Below are 18060 nucleotides of genomic sequence, written 5' to 3'. Positions count from 1 at the left end.
AGTATTTTTGCCTGAGAAAGCCCATGGACAGAGGAGCCTGGCAGGCTACAGTCCATGGGGTTGCAAGGGTGGGATATGACTTAGTGACTAAACTACCACCACTAAAGAGCTTTTGATAGGGAAATTGACATCTGATTTAGATGATCAGATGTAAATAATACAAATATTGTTGTTGTTGTTCAATCGCTAAATAGTGTCCGACTCTGCAATCTCATGGGCTGCAGCATGCTGGGTTTCTCTGTCCTTCACTTTCTCCCAGAGTTTGTTCAAACATATCCATTGATTCATTGATGTCAGCCAACCATGTCATCCTCTGTCACTCCTTTCTCCTCTTGTTCTCAATCTTTCCCAGTATCAGGGTCTTTTCTGATGCTCTGAAAGAGCTCTGGAAAAGAGCTCTTTTCCAGAGTCAGCTCTTTGCATCAGGTGGCCAAAGTATTGGAGCTTCAGCTTCAGCATCAGTCCCTCCAATGAATATTCAGGACTCATTTCCTTTAGGATTGAGTGGTTTGATCTCCTTGCAGTCCAAGGGACTCTCAAGAGTCTTCTCTAGCACCACAGTTAAATGCATCAGTTTTTTGGCACTCAGCCTTCTTTATGGTCCAACTCTCACATCTGCATGACTACTGGAAAAACCATATCTTTGACTATGTGGAGATTTGTTGGCAAAGTGGTGTCTCTTTTTAATACGCCATCTATGTTTGTCATAGCTTTTCTTCCAAGGAGCAAGTGTCTTTTAATTTCATGGCTTATTGTCACCATCTGCAGTGATTTTGGAGCTCAAGAAAATAAAGTCTGTCACTATTTCCATTGTTTCCCCATCTGTTTGCCATAAGTGATGGGATCGGAGGCCATGATCTTCGTTTTTTAAATGTTGAGTTTTAAGCCAGCATTTTCACTCTCCTTTTTCACCTTTATCAAGAGGCTCTTTAGTTCCTCTTTGCTTTTTGCCATTAAGGTGGTGTCATCTGCATATCTGAGATTGTTGGTGTGTCTTCCGGCAATCTTGATTCCAGCTTGTGATTCACCCAGCCCAGGATTTCACATGATGTTCCTTGCATGTAAGTTAAATAAGCAGGGGCTTCCCTGGTGGCTCAGACTGTAAAGAATCAACCTGCAGTGAGGGAGACCTGGGTTCAGTCCCTGGATTGGGAAGATCCCCTGGAGGAGGGCACGGCAACACACTCCAGTATTTTTTGGAGCTTCCCTGGTAGCTCAGTTGGTAAAGAATCTGCCTGCAGTGTAGGAGAACTGGGTTTGATCCCTGGGTCAGGAAGATCTTCTGGAGAAGGAAATAGCAAACCACTCCAGTATTCTTGCCCATGGACCAAGGAACCTGGCAGGGTGACAATATACAACTTTGATGTACTCCTTTCCCAATACAAATATAGAAGCTAATAAAAAAGTTACTAGCCCATAATGGGAAAAAGTTTATAAAGGAAGAAAAAAAAAGCTCTAACAATCAAATCTTAAGCAGTGTCCCTAGCATAGGAAAAGAAGGAAGATTTGCCAAGGAGAAGTAGAAAACTCTGGGTAGAATCAGATCATAACCTTATGAAAGCTTATCCAGTATCTAGTGAACAGTTGCTAGGATGTTGAGATGATGAAATTCCTGTTACAAATGAAACACTTCAAAGCAAATGGGATTTAAAATCAATTATAGATTTAACTAAGATTTGGTAACTGTCTTTAAAGTGAAAAGGAGGGGCTTCCCTTGTGACTCAGTGGTAAAGAATCCACCTGCCAATGCAGGAGACATAGGTTCAATCCCTGATCCGGGAAGATCCCACATGCCACAGAGCAACTAAGCCCCTGCACCACAACTGTTCAGCCTGTGTTCTGGGAGCCACAACTACTGAGCCCATGTGTTACAACTACTGAAAGCCCGTGTGCCCTAGAGCCCATGCCTGCAACAAGAAGAAGCCACAACAATGAGAATCCAATGCACTGCAATTGGAGAGTAGCCCCCACTTGCTCCAACTATTAGGTTCGTACAAAAGTAATTGCAGTTTCAGACCACGAATTTTAAATCATTATGATTAGGTTCAAACCCATTTTTAGCTATCAAAATAGGAACCATTGCAATCAATACATTTTGCCAATGAGAAATGAGATTGTTTTTTCTTATACCTTAACAATCATGCTTCAGGATTCAGTAAACTTTTTGAAAGCATTTTCTGCCTCCTGCTGGTTGTGTGTTTTCCCTGCATAAAGTTGTTGAGATGCTTGAAGAAATGGTAGTTGGTTGGTGAGAGGTCAGATGAATATAGCGGATGAGGCAAAACTTCATAGCCCAATTTATTCAACTTTTGAAGCATTGGTTATGCAATTACGCAGTCAGGCATTGCTGTGGAGAATTGGGCCCTTTTTGTTGACCAATGCTGGCGGCAGGCATTGCAGTTTTGGTGCATCTCATCGATTTGCTGAGCATACTTCTCAGATGTAATGGTTTCTCTGGGATTCCAAAAGCTGTAGTGCCTCAAACTGGAAGCAGACCACCAGAAACCATGACCTTTTTTTGGTGCAAGTTTGGCTTTTGAAAGTGTCTTGGAGCTTCTTCTCAGTCCGTCTGCTGAGCTGGTCATTGCTGGTTGTCATACAATCCACTTTTTGTCGAATGTCACAATCTAATTGAGAAATGGTTTGTTGTTCTTGTGTATAGTAAGAGAACTTGTGTACAGTAAGAGAAGACATGCTTAAAACAACAGTTTTTTTTGATTTGCAGTCAGCTCATGAGGCACCCACTTATAGAGCTTTTTCACCTTTCTGATTTGCTTCAAATGCCAAATGATTATAGGATGGTTGACGTTGAGTTCTTCGGCAACTTCTCACATAGTTGTGAGGGGATTGGCTTTGATGATTGCTCTCAGTTGGTCGTTGTCAACCTCTAATTGCCAGCCACTATGCTCTCCTCTCCTTGGCAAAACTTCTTGAACCACCACTGCACTGTCTATTAGCAATTCCTGGCCAAATGCATTGTTGATGTTCCGCGTTATCTCTGCTGCTTTATGAACTCAAAAAGTCATTCAAATAAAAAATGTCACTTGAATTTGCTTTTTGTCTATCATCATTTCTATAGTCTAAATATAAAATAAACCTCAATTATTAAGTCATCAGCAAAAAACATAAAGTAAGAAATTCACATTAAAGTGATGTATAGTGTTGTTGTTCAGTCACTAAGTCGTGTCCAACTCTTTGCGACTCCATGGACTGCATCACACCAGGCTTCCCTCTCCTTCACCATCTCTTACAGTTTGCTCAAACTCATGTCCTTTGAGTCTGTGATGCCATCCAACCATCTCATCATCTGTCGTCCCCTTCTCCTGCCTTCAATCTTTCCCAACATCCAGGTCTTTTCCAATGAATCAGTTCTTCACATCAGGTGGCCAAAGTATTGGAGCTTCAGATTCAGCATCAGTCCTTCCAATGAATATTCAGGGTTGATTTCCTTTAGGACTGACTGGTTTGGTGTCCTTGCTGTCCGAGGGACTATCAAGAGTCTTCTCCTACACCACAGGTTGAAGGCATCAGTTCTTTGATGCTCAGCTTTCTTTATGATCGAACTCTTAACATCTGTACATGACTACTGGAAAAACCATAGCTCTGACTATATGGACCTTTGTAGGCAAAGTAATGTCTCTGTTTTTTAATTTTTATCTAGGTTTGTGATTGCTTTTTTCCCAAGGAGCAAGTGTCTTTTAATTTCATGGCTGCGTGAAATTTATACATCATGAAATTAAAAGAGCAGGAGTCACCACATTTATTTAAGAATATATTCCAGTATCAAATGGCAAAGTTCAACAATGCGAAAGCGCAATTACTTTTGCACCAACCTAAACAGAAAAGCCTATGCAGCAACGAAAACCCAGCACAGCCGAAAATAAATAAAATTATTGTTATTATTATTATTTTTAAATTATACGGAGGAACACATAAAACAAAAATTAAAGTAGGGATAGCAGTGAGATGTCCATTTGTGTGTATTGACTAAATGGATTGGTAATAACTTCCTCAAGCTCACTGTTAAGGTTTATTGGATGAGTTGTTGTTTATGCTGATCAAGTAGCAGTGTTTGCCAAGTGCTTTAAAAGGGGCAAGTGGTAGGTTGTAGTACGTGTTCTGTTCATCCTTGAACATCCTTGACTGTATGCTTTGTGAGTGTGGAAGATAAAGCAAAATCAATGATGATAGATTTTATTTCAGTACAAAGAATAGTACTGTTCAAAAATAAATTGCTACAGTAAGTTCTCTCTCAGTGAGGTTTTTTAACTTCTCATTTTATATCAGAGTATAGTTGATTAACAATATTTTATTAGTTTCAGTTCAGTTGCTCAGTCGTGTCCGACTCTTTGTGACCTCATGAACCACAGCACACCAGTCCTCCCTGTCCAACACCAACTCCCGCAGTTCACCCAAACCCATGTTTGGGTGAACTCAAATCCTTTGAGTCGTTGATGCCATCCAACCATCTCATCCTCTGTTGTCCCCTTCTCCTCCTGCCCTCAGTCTTTCCCAGCATCAGGGTCTTTTCAAATGAGTCAGCTCCTCGCATCAGGTGACCAAAGTATTGGAGTTTCAGCTTCAGCATTAGTTTTTCCAATGAATATTCAGGGCTGTTTTCCTTTAGGATTGACCGGTTTGATTTCCTTCCAGAGTGATTATATATCGATAAATTTCAGAGCTGATAGTAGGCCAGGAGTGTCCTTCAGAATGTTCTTTCTTCCTTGATAATTTGTATGAGATAGACAGTTAACAGTGGCAAAAATGAAGAAACAGCAGAAGATGATGAAAACCTGGTAAAGAGTGAATAATTTACTATTATCCAACCTATACACTTAGAAAACTACAAAGTTTGATAACTGTTGTTTGGTAATGTTTTACTTGCACTGTAATCTTCATCTGAAATTGTTTTTCTTCTTCATGACATGAGACTTTCTTCCCACTTTGGAGTAATCTCTCTTGAAACTTTGAAGACACTGCATAGCTAAGTAAAGCTATTCATCCCTTAGGTCAGTTTGACCTTCTGGGTTCCTAATGTGCATGTTACCTATCCCTGACTGGATTAGAAGCTCCTCTTTGGGGAAGGCCACATTGCTAAGCATGATAAATACTTCTGTTTATGTAGTATATTTTACCTTTCATGTGCTTTTTTAGTTTTTATTTTATCCCTTATATTTTTAGAATATTTATTTATAGAAAATGTTTATAGAAACATTTATAGAAGATATTATTTTAAACTGACATGTTCATGCTCAGCATTTTGCCTAATGTCAAGCTTCTTTGCTATGACATTCTAGAACTAAGTTGTCTATACTGTTTCTTTCTTTTCCAAAATACAAAAGTTCATAGGTCTTTTCATTTATTTTTTAATTTATGTTGTATTTTTGGTCATGCCATGTAACTTGTGAAATCTCAGTTTCCCAACAAGGAACTGAATCCAGGCCATGGCAGTGAAAGCCCAGAATTTAAACTTCTAGGCCACAGAGAACTCCCAGATAGATCTTTTTAGAGTTTTGAGATACTCTAGAAATTATCTAGATTTAGAATGATCTAGAAAAGTTAAAATTATGTTCCTGGGAGCTCGGGGCTCTTGTAGAATCATTTCAGATACAACACAAACTATTTTTATGTATGTGTTTTGATTTTGTTTTGAGATTCAGGGTAAGATGTCATTTGAAATTTGGCAGTTTAAAAAAAAAGTTTTGAAAATTACTGATGTAATCCAGCCTCCTCATTTTACAGATTAATAAGGATATTTTGTGTTCTAGAGGTTAAATAACTAGCCCAAGGTATAAACTAGGATTCTGAAGTGTACTATCAGTTCCGAGTTCTTTCTCTTCTTATCAGGTTACCCTTTTTATATTTTCTTATAAAATTTCTTCTTTATTAATGTTTATTAGAAACACAATAGCTGTCTAATTTCACATTTTTTCTGAATTCCCTCAGCCTTCCTCTAGTAAAAAGTTTAGTCCTTCCATGAGAGATTGAAATAAAAAGCAAGAATTCTTATATATAACCTCTTCCCATTCACATTTCCTTTTGATTAACTTTGCTAATGTAATGGGGAATCATCTTTATCAATATTAGAAACAGGATGAATTGAAGCTTGGAAAAGTTTTAACAGGAACCAGTTCTGGAGAAGGCAATGGCATCCCACTCCAATACCCTCGTCTGGAAAATCCCATGGACGGAGGAGCCTGGTAGGCTGCAGTACATGGGGTCACTAAGAGTCAGACACGACTGAACGACTTCACTTTCACTTTTCACTTTAATGCATTGGAGAAGGAAATGGCAACCCACTCCAGTATTCTTGCCTGGAGAATCCCAGGGAAAGAGGAGCCTAGTGGGCTGCCGTCTATGGGGTCTCACAGAGTCGGACATGACTGAAGCGGCATAGCAGCAGCAGCAGTTCTGTTAAGAGCAGAGTACTAGAGAATGTTCACTGATCAATGGAAAAAGAAGAAGAGAATATTGACAAAGTGGGAGCCAGTAGAAAGGTTGTAGAATTAGTGGATTAGAAGTAACAGTGAGGTTGAAGGATCAGTGGATGTTGAGGGGCTAGAAAGATTGAGCTACTAGAATGTTAGGAGGTGATGGTCAGAGAGAAGGATGCAAACAGCTGAGGCTGTGGAAAGATTATAGATACTGGTGGGAGTGAGAGGCTGAAATGTAGGAATGAGGACAAGATTAGTAGAGAACTTCTCAAGGGATTCCTATTTATTGTTTTTGCATTATCAGAAATTGCCAATACATACTATTAAACTATCCACACTCCTGTCCTCATTCTTCCAAATAATTAAATCAGTAACTTAGGGTTTATATTATTATGAAAGTGAAAGTGTTAGTCACAGTGTGAAAAGTATAACAACTTTTAAGTATTACTAATTCCATCCCCAGCATCAATACTACTTTCATTTGCCTGACTCAAAACAAGTTTTCCTCCCTGATACTGTTGGAGAATACAGAAAGTAGACTTCTCCATTTCTAGTTTAAAATAATGTAGTCTAAACTACCAACCTCTGGTTCAATTATGTAGTTTATAGTTCCGAAGATAACTGTTTTCAAAATACTTAAAATTCTAACTTGAATAGAATAATATAGCATTAATACTTATCACTTCTAAATGCCATTGTTGATCTTGAAATAATTATACTTCCCCTTTCATGACAAATATTCTCTGCATTAGTAATATCAGAAAGAAGCAGTGAGGTAGGAGGTCCTCAGCTCATGTGCTCACTGCCAAGGTGTCTTTTCCTCGTCATTTTTCCTGATTGTCTGTGAGACCTTCTAGCACATTGTGTCTTGACTGATTTTTTTCATGTGTTGTTTTTTGTTAGTATTTTCTGTAAGTCAAATGATTTTATTATGCATACTAGGAGTTTAGATAATAAGATGCATAAGTTCACAAACTGAAAGTTTTTATATGAAAGAAATAATGTATTACTTTGTTGAGCCTAAAGGAAAAAACATTTATCTCTATGGATGATCCACAAAATTCTGAAAAACAAAATAATGGAGAAGTCATGCTTTATAATTTAAATGTATGTAGATTATGACTTGTATGTAGAGGTCTATTTATGGCTTTGCCTCCAAATTATAAACTGTGTTCTACAAGTATATTTAATAATTGATTGTTAAAACCTTAAATATATTTTTCCACATAAGCATTATTTTTATAGAGTTTTCCCTCATGTAGATATGGTATAATATACTTGTCCCTGGTTCTGTGCAGCTTTTTTGTTTTGTTTTGTCTGATTTTGTAATAAATGAACATCTTTCTGTAAAAAACTTAGTTTTCTGTTTAATGCTGACCTGATCAGACCCCTATTGGTCCTGTTACTCAGTATTATTCTTTAGAAGATTAAATGATCTAACATTCTTAAAAGTGTTTGGCATAGTGTGTGGCACACTGAAAGCAGAGAATAAATGCTGTTTACAGATGTTTTCCTGATTTAGCATTGAGATTATAAGGTTTGGACTTCCCTGGTAGTCCAATGGTTAAGACTCCACACTCCCAACACAGGGGCCACAGGTTCAGTCCCTGGCCGGGGAAGATCCTACATGCCACATAGCCAAAAAAATAAGAAAGAAATAAAAAGGTTTGAATTGGGTTCTTTGAGGTGAACACTGAGGTCATATAATAGCACAACAGATGATACCAGTTAGAAGAGGAAAATCCAAAAGATATTGAAGCTGTGAGATGGGGAAGAGTTTCTGTGGTCATTCGTCTGTATTGTTAGTTCCCAGTTATGTATTCTTTATCTAAAAGAAATACCTTAACTGAGGAGTGTCAGAATATGAATTTCTTCCTTTTAGTAAAATATATGTTTGTTAAAGTAATACATAACAGAGAAACATTATAAAAGCACTCTTTAAAATAGTGTGACCGTTGTGTATGTTATCTTTGTTTATTGTATTTGTACTTTGTACTTTTTGTAATATTTTTTCACGTTTGTCCAATGATGTCTTCCCTGTTTTCTTTATTTTTTATTTAATTATTCTAGTCACGTGAACTGGAAATTTCAGTTTATTGGCGTGATTGGCGATCTCTGTGTGCTGTAAAATTTCTGAGGTTAGAAGATTTTTTAGACAACCAACGGCATGGCATGTGTCTCTATTTGGAACCACAGGGTACTTTATTTGCAGAGGTAATAAATGTATTTTATTTTAAGTATGCATAACTGCAATTGAAGTTATATATGTAAGCAACATGATGTAGAAATGGGAAGAGTATTTAGGCTGAATGACAGATAACTTGAATTCTTGGCTCAACTCTGCCACTAAATAGTATATTACCCTAAGACAAATCATTTTTCTTTTCTAGGTCTGTTATCTTATCTAGAAAATGAGGGGATGGAACCAAATTATATCTTAGATTCTCTTAAGTTTTTAAAACTTAGAAAGTTTACTGAATTTCATGAACCATGAATCTAATGCTGTATTCATGTCAACTTAAATTTTCTTCACTGCAGGTTACCTTTTTTAATCCAGTTATTGAAAGAAGACCAAAACTCCAAAGACAAAAGAAAATTTTTTCCAAACAACAAGGTAATTACTAAGAAATCAGGTAGAGAGTGTTTTGGTGTTATCTTAAATATTTTAAATGTACATACTGTTTAAAAAGTGATACCCATCTTTGCTTTTTGCTTATTTGTTCAGTTATTTACTTAATTTTATTAGGGAAAGTTTTAAACATATATATAGAGACTAGTGCAATGTAACATCACTCAGTTTCAACAACAGTCAACTCATGTCCAATTTTGTTTCATCCATGTTCCATCACTCACAACTTCCTCAGCTTATTTGAAGTGAACCCAGACATCATATTGATTCATCCATAAATATTAGAGTATCTCTAAAAGATGAGAATTCTTTTTTTTTTTCAACCTTAACCACCTATCATTACTAGACTTAAATGAGCAATTCCTACCTATTTATTTTTTAAACAGATTTTGCTTTTTTGCACTAGCCTTTAATAACAAATAGTTAAGAACTTTTTTTAAATGACAGATACTGTTTGTTCTTCATAAATTATAAACCAATGAATATGAATTTTTCAGTTATGGCTTTTGGTAATAAAAAAAATTACTTGTTCGGTTTTCTTTATTTACAATATCCACAGGCAAAACCTTTCTCAGAGCTCCTCAAATGAATATTAATATCGCCACATGGGGAAGACTTGTGAGAAGAGCTATTCCTACAGTAAATCATTCTGGCACCTTCAGCCCTCAAGCCCCTGTGCCTGCTACAGTGCCAGTGGTTGATGTACACATCCCTGAATTAGCACCTCCAGCTAGGTATGCATTTTAACATTATTAAGCTTTTATAAAATAATTATTGTGACGCTCATACATTTTGATTACAGTGAATCTATTACAAGTCTCATTTTTTCCAAATAGTATTTTGAAGTTAGTGCTCGACTTTTAAAAACAATAAAATTGTTTGCTTTAATTTTAAAGCTATTTAAAATATATACTTTTGATTACTGCTTTTGGTGAATTGCTTTATCTTTTATAAGTGATTCCACAGTAACCAAGTTGGACTTTGATCTTGAACCTGAGCCTCCTCCAGCCCCACCACGTGATTCTTCCCTTGGTGAAATAGATGAATCTGTAAGAGATTTGGATACACCAGGACAGGTAAGGCATTTTAAACCTTGTATAATTCCTTTCACCAAATAAATTACCAGTTATAGCATCATGGTAATTTATCAGCTGTAGCATCATTGGGCTTCCCTTGTGGCTCAGATGAGAAAGAATCTGCCTGCAATGTGGGAGACTGGGATTGGATCCCTGGGTAAGGAAGATCCCCTGGAGGACATGGCAACCCACTGCAGTATTCTTGCCTGGAGAATCCTCATGGACAGAGGAGCCTGGAGGACCACATGGGGTTGTAAAGAGTCAGACACAACTGAGCAACTAACACTATAGCATCATAGTGAATGAGATGCACTTTTAAGCTGTTTCTTGTGAGTGAAACATAAAAACCTCTGGATGCCCATGAGCCACTAGAGATGGAATAGGTTGCTTATTCTAGGAGCCTGGGAGTATTGCTGATATTAGATGAAGTATTTCCTGACTGTGCATCTTCTAACTAGGTTAACATAATACCTGAAAATGCATATAAAATGAAAGTAATGTATTCATTTTTTTAATTGAAATATTGATTTACAACACTGTTTCAGGTATACAGCATAGTGATTCAGTATTTTTTTCAGAGTCTATTTCATTATAGCTTTTTACAAGATAATGGTTATAATTCCCTGTGCCATACAATATATCCTATTATCTGTTTTATTTATAGAAGTGTGTATCTAGTAACCCCATACCCTTAGTTTGTCCCTCTCCTATTCCTTCTCCCCCTGGTAACCACAACTTTGTTTTCTAAATCTATGAGTCTATTTCTGTTTTGTAAATACATTCATTTATATTATTTTTTAGATTCCACATATGGGATATATACCATTTCTTCCTCTGACTTACTTCACTAAGGGTAATATTCTATAGGTCCATCCATATTGCTGTAGAGGGCATTATTTCATTCTTTTTGTGGGCAGAGATTAATTTTCCATTCTATATCTATATACCACATTTTAAAACAATTTTATTGAAGTATAGTTGATATACAATGTTATGCTTAATTTCTTCTGTAGAGCAGAGTGACTCAGTTATACATATAAATATTTTTTTCCATTACAGTTTATCGCAGGATATTGAATATAATTTCTTATGCTATATAGTAGGACCTTGTTGTTTATCCATCCTGTATATAGTAGTTTGCGTCTGCTAATCCCACATTCCCAATCCTTTCCTCCCCCAACTCCGTTGCCCTTGACAACCACAAAGCTGTTCTCTATATTTCTGAGTGCTTTGTTTTGTAGATATGTTCATTTGTGTTATATTTTAGATTCCACATATAAATGATATCATGTGGTATTTGTCTTTCTCTTTCTGACTTAATTCATGTATCATGATAATCTCTAGGTCCATCCATGTTAGTGCAGACAGCATTATTTCATTCTTTTTTAATGGCTGAGTAATTCCACTGTGTGTCTGTGTGTATATATACACACACACACACCAAGTGTTCTTTATCCGTTCATCTACCAGTGCACATTCAGGTTGTTTCCATGCCTTGGCTATTGTAAATAGTGCTGCAAGAACATAGGGGTGCATGTATCTTTTTGAATTAGAAATTTGTCTCAGTATATGCCCAGGAGTAGGATTGCTGGATTATAGGGCAACTGTATTTTTAGTTTTTTTAAGAACCTCTGTACTGTTTTCTATAGTGGCTGCACCAATTTACATTCCTACCAACAGTTAAGAGAATACCCTTTCATGTGCCTATTGGCCATCTGTGTATACCGCATCTTCTTAAACCAATGGTCTGTTGTGGACACTTTGGTTGCTTCCATGAAACTAGCTATTGTAAATAGTGCTGCTGTGAACACTGGAGCTCCTGTGTCTTTTCAAATTAGTATTTTTATTATTCATTTTTTACATTTTTAAGATAAGAGTAATATATAATTAATGACCAAAAAAATGAATATCTAATAATAATATCTGAATTTTATTTTCTCATTCATATTTATATTGACAACATTTTTTCTTTATTCTTACCTAATAAGTTGTTTTCTGAATGTTTCTATGATTTAATGAGTGTTTAATATTTTGCAGGATTCAGAAACTGTTTTTGATACTGAGAATGACAGAAACAGAATACTTCCAAAATCTCAATCTGAATATGAGCCTGATATCCCTCAGTCAGGCCTAGAGTATAGTGGTATTCATGAACTTGAGGACAGAAGGTAAAGAATATATCCACAGCTTTACTTACCTGTTTGGTCCCATGCTTTTGCGTTATTTTTAATCGGCATTACTGTTTTCAGATCTCAACAAATGTTTCAGTTCAGTCTACAAGACTTCAGATGTTGTGCTGTCTTGGGTAGAGGACATTTTGGAAAGGTAGTCTTTTAAATTTTCTTTCTTTGTAGGCATTCTAATCATTCAAATGAGAAATAATTATTTTAATCTAATTTCAGGTGCTTTTGGCTGAATATAAACACACTAATGAAATGTTTGCTATAAAAGCCTTAAAGAAAGGAGACATTGTGGCACGAGATGAAGTAGACAGGTTAGTTTTTAAAAATGAAATTGTTACACTTTTCTAAAGTTATAACTTATGAAAATCAATGTATTCAGTATATATCGAAATGACAAAATTTTCTCTTTCAATAATACAGTCGATTGTTGAATAACATGGTCTTCAACTACGTGGGTTCACTTAAATATGGATATTTTGCATTTAGTAAATGCTGTAATATTACGTAGTTTGTAGTTGGTGAATTCATAGATGTGGAAGAACTGCAGATACATAGGGCTGACTGTAAATTATGCACGATTAACCCCCATGTTGTTCAGGGATCAACTGTTATAAGTAAAGAAACTAAATAAATTAATGCGTGAGGTGGGTATTGATTAAATATTGTTTTTCTTTTTAGCTAATTCCCTCTTCCCATTCTTATGACATTTTACTGCTTGGTGAATACCAAAAAAAGTCGATGAAATCTTTAAAGTAATTCTAATAAGTTTTTATACTTGGAAATGTTGAAATATTTGTATGAATTAGGAACTATTACACATCTGTGGTTGGGTGAGGCTATTTCTCATTTCATACTACAGAAGTAATAAGATGTCATTTACAAGTAATCTTCAGTTAAGTGGTTAATTCCTTCTGCTTTTTAAAATACACCTGTATCTATTTTCATTTCTCTTAATATGGTAGCTTTTGACCACAGCATCTTTCCTTTCTGTGTGTAAATTGGTATGGATTCATCTTCATATATGATTATTAAAATGTAAGGACTTTGGGGATAATATTGTAATTAGGTTAGAGAATATATTTTAAAAAGACTATCTCAAATTAATGGAGTGGTTCAACCTGGAAATTGTTGTATAATAAAATGGCATTTTATTACAGAAAGAGACATTTTTTTATATTTAGAAGAACCAGGAAGCATCAGTTGATATTACTAAAAGACAGCCCTATGTAATGAAAACAGCCTGGGATTATAAGTGAGAAGATTCTCTAGTCCTGATTGTTCCTTCTTAATTAATGATTTGATCCCAGGGCAATTCACTGAACATCTTTGAGCCTCAATTAACCCACATATTTTTAAAATACATTTTTTGGTAATACTTGCCTTACTGAATTGGATTATTGCCATGTAATATATCAAATTGCTATTTTTAATATATTTCCATTGTATGGGAAGTTCTTAGAATTAGGATCAATCTTAAAAGATGAGCGTTTCCTTTATGTAAATCTTTTCCTTTTGGATTTGCCTATTTATTTTTTATCTGTTTCTCATACTCCTCAATTATGTCAAAATAAACTCTTCCTTGATCTAAAACAACTCAGGATTTTGCATAATATTTATAAAATATTCTGAACACCATAGTATATGCTAGCAGTTACATCAGTAGTTAAAGCAAACCTTTAATTACACTGTCAGTCTGTTTTTAATTACAGTAATAGTACGGTCAGATGTTTTTCTGGAAGAATATTTGCTTTATTCCAGATCCATAATGGTAAATTCATTTATAGCCTAAAATAATAGTTAGTAATATGAAAGTGGTAATTACTTGGTGGTTTATATAACTTTCTGCTACATTGTTACTGTTTTGAGCCACATCTCTGTAGGAAAAAAAACTTTGCAATTAAATATAGATAGAATAATGTTAATATTACTATTAAAGAAGAATGTCTGGATCAGAGGATGAAGCTTTAGCCAGATTCAGTGGACATGGGTTTGGACTCCGGGAGTTGGTGATGGACAGGGAGGCCTGGCGTGCTGCAGTTCATGGGGTTGCAAAGAGTCAGACACGACTGAGCAACTGAACTGAACTGAGGACATTACCCCTATTTTAAGAGGTGGCAAGAATACACAGAAGAACTATACAAAAAAGATCGTAATGACCCAGATAACCACAGTAGTAGGCTCACTCATCTAGGCCAGATATCCTGGAGTGCGAAGTCAAGTGTACCTTAGGAAACATCACTATGAACAAAACCAGTGGAGGTGATGGAGTTCCAGTTGAGCTATTTTAAATCCTAAAAGATAAGGCTGTTAAAGTTCTGTACTGAATATGCCATCAAATTTAGAAAACTCACTCAACAGTGGCCACAGGACTAGAATAGGTCAGTTTTCATTCCAGTCCCAAAGAAGGACAACGCCAAAGAATGTTCATATTACTACACAATTGCACTCATGTCACACGCTAGCAAAGTAATGCTCAAAATTCTCCAAGCTAGGCTTCAACAGTATTGAAACCGAGAACTTGCAGATCATCAAGCTGGATTTACAAATGGCAGAGGAACAGAGATCAAATTACCAACATCCTTCGGATCATAGCAAGCGAGGGCTTCCCTCATAGCTCAGTTGGTAAAGAATCCACCTGCAATGCAGGAGACCCTGGTTTGATTCCTGGGTCAGGAAGAGCCGCTGGAGAAGGGATAGGCTACCCACTCCAATGTTCTTTGGCTTCCCTTGTGACTTAGCTGGTAAAGAATCCACCTGCAATGCGGGAGACCTGGGTTTGATCTCTAGGTTGGGAAGATCCCCTGAAGAAGGGAAACGCTACACACTCCAGGTTTCTGGCCTGGAGAATTCTATGGTCCATGGGGTCGCAGAGTCGGACATGACTGAGCGACTTTCACTTTACTTTTCATTGGATTATAGAAAAAAGCAAGGGAATTCCAGAAAAAAAATGTCCTTCTGCTTCACTGACTACGCTAAAGCCTTTGACTATGTGGATCACAACAAACTATGGAAAATTCTTCAAGAGATGGGAATACCAGACCACCTTACCTGCCTGCTGAGAAACCTGTATGCAAATCAAGAAGCAACAGTTAGAACTGGACATGGAACAACAGACTGGCTCCACATTGGGAAAGGAGTACGTTGAGGCTGTATATTGTCACCCTGCTTATTTAACTTATATGTAGAATACATCATGCGAAATGCTGGGCTGCATGAAGTACAAGCTGGAGTCAAGATTGCTGGGAGAAATATCAATAACCTCAGATAAGAGGAACTAGAGAGCCTCTTGGTAAATGTAAAAGAGGAAAGTGAAAAAACTGGCTTAAAACTCAACATTCAAAAATCGAAGGTCATGGCATCTGGTCCCAAATGTCATTTGTCACTTCATGGCAAATAGATGGGGGAACAATGGAAATAGTGGGAGACTTTATTTTCTTGGGCTCCTATTACTGCAGATGATGACTGCAGCCATGAACTTAAAAGACACTTGGCCCTTGGAAGAAAAGCTATGACAAACCTAGACAGTGTATTAAAAAGCAGAAATCCTTTGCCAACAAAGGTCCGTGTAGTCAAAGCTATGGGTTTTTCCAATAGTCATGTACAGATGTGAGAGTTGGACCATAAAGAAGGCTGAGTGCCAGAGAATTGATGCTTAACTGTTGTGTTGGAGAAGATTCTTGAGAGTCCCTTGGACTGCAAGGCGATCAAACCAGTCAATCCTAAAGGAAATTAATCCTGAATATTCTTTGGAAGGACTGATGCTGAAACTCCAATATTTTGATCACCTGCAGTGAAGAGCTGACTCGTTAGGAAAGGTTGTGATGCTGGGAAAGATTGAAGATAGGAGAAGGGGACGACAGAGGATGAGATGGTTAGATGGCATCACTGACTCAATGGACATGAGTTTGAGCAAGCTCTGGGAGATGGTGAAGGACATGGAAGCCTGGTGTGCTGCTGTTCCATGGGGTCACAAATAGTCCAACATGCCTGAGCGACTGAACAACAACAAAATTAATCTCAGTTCAGTCCCTCAGGCGTGTCCGTCTCTTTGTGACCCCATGGACTGCAGCACACAAGGCTTTCCTGTCCATCACCTACTCCCGGACCTTATTCAGAATTAATCTAGCCTTAGTGAAAGGTTGATGAGTGATCTTCATTTTACTTCAGTTATAAATTCACTTATTTGGTAACATGGAAGTAAAATAATCTCCAGTAGAAACAGGGAAATATAAAATTCAGAGTGAGAAATAAAACTCGCTCTTAGAGGAATTTGAGGAAAGCATCAGAAAGAGAACAATTATAGGAAGGCAAGAAAAAAATTAATTTAGGAAATAAGAAAATAGATTAGCATGTTTTTAAAAATAATGTAACTTGAAAGTCTGAATAGTAAATAACTAAACAGAAATCCACTATATCCACTTTTCAGTTCATTCTTTTAATAGATCCATAGAATTCAATGTTATTGCATATAAGTGCAGTTTTTTAATAGGTATTTCTGGAATACTTGATGGTTCTTAATGTCAGTTTTATTTTCTAAATTTTATTTTTCTAGTATGAATCTTATTATTTTACTTATAGAAAATTCCAGACCAACTTATTTTTTGTTTTTTTGGTTTGTTTTTGTTTTCTGCTGCTTTTATTGAGACAGAATTGACCTGCAGTACTGTATAAGTTTAAGGTGTACAGCCTCATTATTTGATTTATGTACATCTTGAAATGATTATCACAGTAAGTTAAGTGAGCATCATATAGATACAAAATTCAAAAATAGAAAAATACATATTTTTCCGTGTTATGAGAACTCATTATTCTCTCAACAACTTTTATATATAACATACAGCAATGTTAATTTTATTTATCATATTGTACATTATATCTCTAGTACTTACTTATCTTATAACTGGAAGTTTGAACATTTTTTACTGCCTTTACATAAATTATGCACTAACTTCAAAGTAATGCAATTCATGTACGAAGATCACGTTTTCCACCTACCAATAGTTGAACTTCCTGAGTGCCATCTTCCCCTACTCCTAAGTAAGAATGTTAAATATATGTTACAGTTATGCCTCCTCATTCAGCTTGGTTTCTGTACCAGTTCAAATTTCCAAGCAAAAGAATAGACTTGGAAGTACATTTTTGCAGTTGCAGAACAAAAACATGGCTAGCCAGATTTTTTATATATATCATATATACATATATATGCTTTAATCCTAAGATTAGCCTTATTAGTGATGTAATTTTCTACTGACCAAAATAACTATTTATATAGTTTTTAAGTTTCTAACATATCTAATAATGTACTAAAGGAAATATGCAAAAAAAAAATGTTAGAATTGAACTAGTCACTTAGGGAGATAAACCATAAATACGTTATGCAAATAAAAGAAATTAGATATGCTTGAGTTAAAGATAAACAACAGACAGTCACAGCTCATAAAAGGGGAAACATCAAAGTGACAATGCACTGGTGGATGTAGGTAAGACCTTGTAAAGAAGAATGGATTGTGCTGGTCTTTGGCAGATGGAAGATATGTGGGAACATGGAGAGGAGAAATGACAATTTAGGGAAAAATGTTTTGGACAAAATGAATAAAGTTTCAAGTTTTTCATGGACTTTTAAGGAGAACATACAATTTAGATTAAATTGGGAAAATTTAAAGACTTATGGAGCAGCTTTTTGGTGTGATGTAACATGCTTAAAATTATTATTCTTGTTTGGGTCTGTAAAAGAGCTT

General features: G+C 36.1%; 1 protein-coding gene across 3 annotated transcripts in view; it reads left to right on the top strand.

Annotated features, from left to right (window-relative positions):
• PKN2 (protein kinase N2) overlaps window positions 1–18060 on the top strand; it is a 135728-nt gene that overhangs the window by 98384 nt on the left and 19284 nt on the right. For 2 of the 3 annotated variants that reach the window (XM_019957146.2, XM_019957145.2), the window contains exons 9-15: window positions 8505–8648; window positions 8973–9048; window positions 9623–9797; window positions 10019–10139; window positions 12177–12307; window positions 12389–12464; window positions 12542–12633. In XM_019957146.2, coding sequence (XP_019812705.2) covers window positions 8505–8648; window positions 8973–9048; window positions 9623–9797; window positions 10019–10139; window positions 12177–12307; window positions 12389–12464; window positions 12542–12633 — 815 coding nt within the window. The remainder of the gene's footprint in view (window positions 1–8504; window positions 8649–8972; window positions 9049–9622; window positions 9798–10018; window positions 10140–12176; window positions 12308–12388; window positions 12465–12541; window positions 12634–18060) is intronic. The other variant, XM_019957147.2, reaches the window with a different exon arrangement.

This window comes from Bos indicus, chromosome 3 (assembly GCF_029378745.1).
Source record: "Bos indicus isolate NIAB-ARS_2022 breed Sahiwal x Tharparkar chromosome 3, NIAB-ARS_B.indTharparkar_mat_pri_1.0, whole genome shotgun sequence".
Taxonomy (NCBI): Eukaryota; Metazoa; Chordata; class Mammalia; order Artiodactyla; family Bovidae; genus Bos; species Bos indicus.
This window is presented reverse-complemented; position numbering and strand designations above follow the sequence as displayed.